An 8124-nucleotide genomic window follows, 5' to 3' on the forward strand; every position below is an offset into this window, starting at 1 on the left:
TAAATCCTCATGGAACTGGTCAATTGAGACCATTGCAGTATACTTTAGAATCATTTTTGTTTTGAGCTCACATTTGTAATGGAAGACTAGCTACTTAGACTAGTTGTAACAGCCTCCCAGGAACATACAACAGTCCCTGAAGCTAGGGTTGCCAACTTTCTAATTACACAAAACCAGACACCCTTGTCTCACCCCCTGACCGGTCCCTTCTGCTAGGCCCGCCCCCTGCTCACTCCATCCCTCCATCACTCGCTCTCACGCACTCTCTCATTTTCACTGGGCTGGGGCAGAGGGGTGGGAGGGGGATGAGGGCTCCGGTTGGGGGTGCAAGCTCTGAGGTGGGGCCAGAAATGAGAGATTCAGGGTGCAGGAGGGGGCTCTGGAATGGGATGTGGGCACTGGGGTGGGCCATGGATGTGAAGTTTTGGGTGTGGGAGGTGGCACAGGCTCTGGGTTAGGAGTGTGGGCTCTAGGGTGCAGACAGAAATGAGGGGTTCAGGGTGCGGGAAGAGGCATCTGACAGGAGCCCCCAGGGTCCCTTTTTGACCACGCATTCCATTCAAAAACCTGGCATCCCTACCTGAAGCAATGGTTAACCCAAAGTTTTAAAGCCGGGGCAGCTTATTTTAATGCTAAAAGAAATATCAGTTGCTTCAGGTTTGGGTGTTTTTTTTTTTTTTTTTTTTTTTTTTAAAAGGATATTGGAGTTTTCACTGTTTATTGCAATGGGCTAAATCTTGTGTTTGATTAAAATTGGCAGAGGTAACAACATTGCAGATGCTTAGAAATAGATTCATTTTTGGAAGGGCAAGGAAAGAGAAATCAAGTTAAATATTTTGCTCTTTTCATATGAAGTAGAGAATAATATTGCAAGTGGGTTATAGGATATAGGCCTAAAAACCCCTAGCCTTTATCTTTAATTTAGACGCAGAAATGGAATTCCTATGTAAAAATGCAACTATATATAAAGATGTTTCCAAAGAATTAATTACGACAGTTTTAAACAATAGGTAGGTACTGAATGGAGAAAGTTTCACAACTGTCTTTATCCAATTTATCAGACTGCAGTAAAAGCAGCACTAAGGAATAGTTTGAATTTTAACACCAAGGCAGTGCTTACATTCAAGGAGTTTATGAGTGTAGTCTGTCTTGCTTTTGTCACGTCTACCACAATAGCTGCTTTTTTAGGCCTTACCAGAGGCAAAAAGACAGCTAGAACTTTCCTCTGATAGCATTCAAAGTTGTTGCAGATCCCTTTGGAAGACAGACCCAGTACTTTTTAAGATTTAACTGTCTTTACCAAAATGAAGTGTGTCCCCAAAAGACACCTGAAGTGTTTCTTCCCATTCCTACATCTCAGAAAATTTTTGATGTATTTATACCCTGTGTTCCATCTTCCTTAATGACTTTCTCCACAGCAGGTTTCTCTAGTTCTGATGTCAGAGGGTATAATTTTGCGAACAAGTATGCAGCTAAGTTACACATATGAATAGCAACACTGGTTTCAATAGAACGCCTCCTAGGATTAATGTTATTCATCTACACATATTTAAAGGATCAAAACCATAAAAAGTATATATATATTTTTAAACTTTAATTGCTTACTATTGGTATACAACCCACTATACTAAGCTTCAGTCTAGGCTACCATCTCTTTTTCATCCCAAGAAGTTTGGAAATAGTTTCAAGAGTTAGGCCTGAAAGGCTGACTACTTTTATGTCAGTCCTGTTATAATGCACATTGAAGATACATCCTCCATTCTACTCACAGAAGTAGCCCCACTGAATTTACTCTGACTGGGGGCCACCTACCTGAGCAAGGCACAGAATGATTTGGCCCCTAGTTAACAAATCTAACTGTATCACAGTCAGTTATATTTTTACAGTGCTTTAAGAGACAGCACTTTCAAATGTCAAGAGAAAACAGAGTTTCACTTAGAAAAATAATTTATTTGTCTGAATATCCAGTAAATGTTTAAATGTTCTGAGATACACTTGTGGGTAGACTGATGTACGTTAACTCTTTCAGAAAGTTGAGCCCAGCAGCTCTGCAGGTTAGAGTTGCAACATAAAAGAATTTCAATTCAATCCTCATAGACTAGTTAAAAAAAAATTACAAAGTGTAGAGAAGTGACATTATGCACAAAAATAAACTTGATATCAACATTTATATCCTAACAGGCCCAGAACAATAAATTCCCCTGAGAAGATGGATATTGCAGATTAAAGCTATAAATGTCATCTCTGAAATTAAAAAGTAATTGTTCAACTTTAAAATAGTTTTAACAAACTAAAACAAGCACACAAAACATTACTGTAAGAAGTGTACTTTAAACACAAGGCCTTGTAGCTGGTTGGTGAATATTTCAACTTAAATTCGAAGTTTTCAGAAAAGAGGATTCAGAAGTATTTATCCCAGAATACATGTGGAACCACTGCAAAAGTCTTAGCTTTGGCATATTGATCAATTCCCTTTTAACTGTTTTTTAAAGAATTCCTGACATGCATTTCCTGAGATCCTTTTGCAGCTACATGCTTGCTCAGTCTAGCTCCCTCTCCACCCCATGCCCAACAGTAATGGAAGATTATGAAAAAGGATGGAGTTATGGCCACACAAGATCGGGGGTTCTGTTTTTTAAGGCTTTGAATTGAATAGTAGCAGAGATCAAAAAACAAAAACACCACAACCAAAAAACCTGAAAAGCTACTATTGAAATGTTACACAAGAATAACTGGACTTACCAGAGTAGCTCTCTTGACCCCAAATATGCATTTTGAGGCCTGGACCTCTTGCAATAATAAGAGTATGTGGTATGGAAATTTGTGGGGAAAAGGTAGTCAAGTGAGACTAAATTGAACCGAACATATCATATATACCCCAAGTGGAGTTTCTCATGCTCATACCAAGGCGATGAGTAAGGTGCAACACACTAATAAATCATCACTACATACTTAATATTTTATCTGCATGACAGCCTTATCAGTGTGAAGCTGTCATACCAAACACAAGATAGCATTTTAATTTTTGTGTTGATGCAAAGCTTTCTCTCTCAAATATTCTTCCAAACACTGAATTGCAAAGGGGTCAACATCAGTATCAAACTTGTTAGCAAATAAATGGTGTTTCTTTAACATCCAGTTCAAGTCTCCCACTCCAAACACACACACAGAGCGCACATGAATTCCATTGCACGGAGGATAGGGGCCCCTTTTGACACATCCCCTTCAAAATAATGCCACTTCACAAACCTGGCAAGAGCATTCATGTCAGAAACGTCATACTTGTCACTGGAAGAAACTGCCCCTGGAACTTCAGGGATTCTTTGAATAGTAGCCCACAAGTATTCATCAGGGCTATACGTGTCTTTAGCCCATTCAATAAATTCAAGGATTTTGCTGTTTTCTAGCACATACTCTACAAATCTCCTACTAGCAACAAAATAGGCACTGCCAGAGAAAACAGGTGTACTAAGAGGTGGAGCTTGTTTGTCTATTCCCATGTTCTTTAGCTTACCATCAACAATTTCATAGTGTTTTTTCCATCGTATTTCTTTGCTGGAAGGCATTTTCTCAGTTTCTAAGCTGTTTTCACCCTTTAGGGCTTTCAATTTCTCCACCATTTCCTGGTTGGTCTTAATAGGAAAGTCCATACCACAAAGATTTATCAAATATTTCCAGTTTGTACTTCTCCTGTAGAGATCTTTCATGCAGTTGAGGTCTGCCTGTACCCTGCTCCATGAAGCATACACTACACTCTCCAATTGGCTGGCAATAAAGACATTATTGAAACAGGACACAATTCCCTTAACTGCTGCTAGAAAAGATTCTGGAGACTTTTTGTCAACATGAATACAGTAATAATTCTGAGGAGCATAGATTGATCTTAGAAGTCTATCAAGCATGTCTATTTTGTGATATACCACTATTGAATAGGCAATTGGAAATTCAGCTTCTTCTTTACTGAGTGGTTCCATAATATACTTCCGCATCTTGGTAAAAGAGGCACAATCTGTTGTCATATTAATATAATCACTTGCTGTTAACTTATGGCGTTTCTTAAATGACACAGTTAACATCTCAAGCTTTACTTTTTGAATTTCCTCTATATCACCCTGCAGTATCTTAGAGCAGTTAATATTACTGGTAGGATCTTCACCAGTCAGCTCTAGATGTCTCTGATTCAAGAAGTCCAGCTTTTGGTTACTTTTTAGAACCGAAAAGGCCACTAAAATAAGTAGCAGCACGAGGAGGTGCCTGAAGCGTAAAATATGACAAAAACTAAATTTTCTTCTCGGCATTTCAGACCACATCGGATACCTTCACTTGGCTAAACAAAGTTTCTTTGTACTCATGATCTCAAACCACCTTCAATAGCTTCAGAGTCATCTGTTCTCATTTCTCAAAAGTGTGTGTATATGCACTGGACACTGGAGGAAAAGCCCTAAAACAAAAATAATAATACAAGTCATTCCTAATAAATACAGTTATTCTGCAATCCAATTCTACATTTTACCAGTGGCTTTTAAATCAAAAGTTGATTTAAAAGTCTTTGCTTTAATGGTGAATAGTTTAGTTAAAAGGAGTTTCCTGCAATTTAGAAAATGTAATGAGTTGGGTGGTGAAAGTTTAGATATAGTCTGAGTTTTCATGGAAATGTTTTCCTATTTTATGACTAGCTCTAGTATTGAAGCTATACATTCAAATGTTAATTTCTCTCTCATACCATAATTTCTACTGTATTATTGGATGAAGCATGTTAATTCTCGCATGGCTGGTCTAAAATAGATTACTTAGATCCGCTGAATCCCTTTTAAAAATGTTGGCATTTTAAAATGCAATAGGAAGAAAATTGTTTTGACCCCTAGACAGAACTGATTTACCCATATCAGATGAAATAATTTAGTGAACCAATTGGGGTTTTATGCAATACAGAGAATGTGAAGTGTTAGTAGCTTAAGTATTTATAGTAAATATTCTAACCTGAATTTAACAGGGACATTTTACGCACACTCCATCAAAGATTTGTTGGCATTTCAATTTACAACTCATTTACTGGGGAAAACTATTCACACTTCATCCTCTCATTTGAAATACAGCCCCCATGCACATTCAGCATTTTATTCTTACGATACAGACCCTTAAACATACTGAAGAATGAGCAGTGATGTAACCCTAGGGCTTCTTTCAGGAAAGATCTGAAAAAGAGAAGGGGAAAAAATAATTTAGTGTTACATAGTCAACTAGCTTTCAGAGAGTTTCAGACAGCTCTCTAGTTGACATGGTATTGCTATTTTTGTGGTCTATTTTTAAACAGGTATTTAAATTGCACTTTTGAAGCTGTCTTTCATATCTCTCTATGCATATGACAGCTTACACAATTGTTAGAGAGCTGGTTACTAGATAAGCATGGACTACAGAGTGTTGAGAGAAATATAGTGTTGTCAGAAATATAGGAATATCCCTAATTTCTCTCTAGATACAACTACAGGATTTCATATGAAATATCCAATACACAAAGAATGCAATAAATGAAAATCTGAGTTTGTTATAAATTCAAAGCACTACGATAAAATCTTCACGTATTCACCTGCAATGTACAGTACATATTTTATGTCCACTAACTCTTAATTAAAATATCTTAACCCCCACCCACTTGAACATTCTCCAGTGAAATTTTTTATAAAAATACATAATGAAGAGTCCTGTATATAGATGGACAGAGTCTGGAGATATCTGGGCAGTCATACATCTGCAGAAGAGTTTGCCAAGAATCTCTGGAATCTGGATCAACTAAACAGGTAAGAGTTTAAGAGTGACACTTTATTTGTATTCACAAATATGCTTGCAAACAATTAAAAGCTACATTTGGTCAAAAACTTTGCTTTTCCTTTTCTCTCTTCTCTCTACCTCACCTTCCAGGTTTACATGTAAACAATATTGAGACAGCACGAAAGGGAAAAATAATGCAAACTCAATAAATCAGACAGTGGAGGGCTATAAAAAATTATGTTGCATCTAATGTACTAAATAGCCAATTCTACTTTTAAATACATCATTTAATTAACTCTAAAGAACATTCAGGTTTTAGTTTCAAGTACTTTATTTCAGGGGTTCTCAAACTTCATTGCACTGTGATCCCCCTCTAAAACAAAAATTACTATGTGACCCCAGGAGCAGGGGCCAAAGTCTGAGCTCCGCCGCCCCAGGTGTGTGGGACCAAAGCCAAAGAACAAAGGGCTTCAGCTCCAGCTCAGGGGATTGTAGCCTGAGCCCCACCGCCCAGGGCTGACGCCCTTGGACTTTGGCCCCAGGCCCCAGCAAGTCTAACACCAGCCCTGGCGACCCCATTTACCCATTTTGGGGTCCCGACCCACAGTTTGAAAACCACTGCTTTATTTAATAGAAAGCAAAACACTCAATGTATATATGGAGGGATGGTGATGGGAGTCCATAATTTTCAGTGAGAACATTTGCCAGTATTTCAATCTGGAAACTAAAAGCATTAAAATTTTTTACTAACTACTATTCAAGAGCACTGTGGAAGACAACCAAATTCATACAAAGTCATGTTTACACTTTCAAAAAATCAATAGAAATGTAAGTATTACTAATAAAGCTGGTAATAAAAATATTTTCTGCAAAAAATATTGGAACAATTTTTGTTCCATGAAAAATTTAACAAAAAAAGTTTTTCTATAAAGCGAAGAGTGCCAAAAGTTTTGTTGGTATCTGTCTTCCATCCCCACTGTCACCCCAATTCTTGGTGGAAGGGGAGTGCAGGAGGAAGAAAAGGGAAAATAAAATATTTTCATCCAAATTTAAAAATTTCCAATAAAAATTTAAATTTGTTTGCCAAGCTGTTTTTTGAAAAACAATTACTGCCAGTTCCAAATTACTTTCTAACAATTTGTTTTTAGATTTTAAACAGACAAATGATCAAAGTTTGAGATTTCCATAACTGAAGAACTGCATTAAGCCTGTTTTTCTGCAACCTGCTCAGTATGAATTTTTAATAAGTCTGCTAAAATTTTAACTTGTAATTTATGATTCTCAAACTGTGGCTTCTACGCTTACTTGGTGACACCGGTCAGTCTTCATTTGAGGATGCTTACTAGTTGCAGCTCAGATCATGATTCTGAGAAGCAATTTTCTCTCTCTCTCTCTCTCTCTCTCTCTCTCTCTCAGACACACACACACACACACACACGTACATACGTGTTCTGGGCCGTTTCTTCAATGTATAGTCAACAATGTTTAAATTAGCAGCAAGTGACAACAAAACTGAGATTTAGCAAACCTACAGGACAGCAGACTCACACAGCAAGGTGACATTGAGAGATTAGGGTAGTGGTAGCTCCAGGCAGCAGGAGAAGTTTCATTCCGCATCAAGGGAGAGGAAATAGATAGCAGTCGGGTAGAGTGCTGGAGGGGAAGGAATAACCAAATAAAGTTTGCTCTTATTAGATCACTTGTATGTAGCTAAAAAACAAAATGTTTGAGGGACCAATGCTACTCTCCACGCTGACTGCAAGGATTCCTTCATTCTCCAAACTAAATGAATCCCACAACAATTCATTAGTCCCACTGCATTTGCAATTTTGAGTGTTTATATCATTTTATAGGAAATAAGTGCTCTGGGTCAGATTTTCCATTGTGGTAGTAGAACAATATGGAATTGGCCCAGAAATAGCTCACCCCAACTACATATACATGTTTATACTGTGTCCTCTGAAGTTAACGGCAGTAGTTTCATATTCTTGTTTAAATAACTCATCTGACACATCAGTGCCTCCTCAGATGTGCAATCATCTATATAACAGTTAAAATAGTTTTCTGCAAACTCAGTAAATTAGCTATGAACTCTCTATTCTGCAGTAGGGAAATTAAACAAGACGGTAACTCTTTGGTTCAGTTTCCACCTAGTGTCTACAGTAACTGTTCATAAAGCAAAGGGCTGGCTTTATAAACAAGCAAAAATAAAGTCTACGGCTCTGCATTACACTGGTGGTGTGACAAAGCTGTTCCATGTGGCACCTTAGAGACTAACACATTTATTTGGCTGTTCCACTCATCCACACTTATACATAGTTGTGTGGAGTAGGAGTACCAAGGAGATTTCCCATC

General features: G+C 37.7%; 1 protein-coding gene across 1 annotated transcript; it reads right to left on the minus strand.

Moving 5' to 3' along the window:
- Positions 1 to 1929: 1929 nt before the first annotated feature.
- Positions 1930 to 7151, minus strand: GCNT1 (glucosaminyl (N-acetyl) transferase 1). Its single transcript, XM_043514714.1, is given in 4 exon segments — positions 1930 to 3206; positions 3209 to 4441; positions 5137 to 5195; positions 7075 to 7151. Coding segments are annotated over 2 exon segments (1290 nt in total). The 5' UTR covers positions 4311 to 4441; positions 5137 to 5195; positions 7075 to 7151; the 3' UTR covers positions 1930 to 3018.
- Positions 7152 to 8124: the final 973 nt, after the last annotated feature.

This window comes from Dermochelys coriacea, chromosome 5, assembly GCF_009764565.3.
Source record: "Dermochelys coriacea isolate rDerCor1 chromosome 5, rDerCor1.pri.v4, whole genome shotgun sequence".
In the NCBI taxonomy this organism is placed as follows: Eukaryota; Metazoa; Chordata; order Testudines; family Dermochelyidae; genus Dermochelys; species Dermochelys coriacea.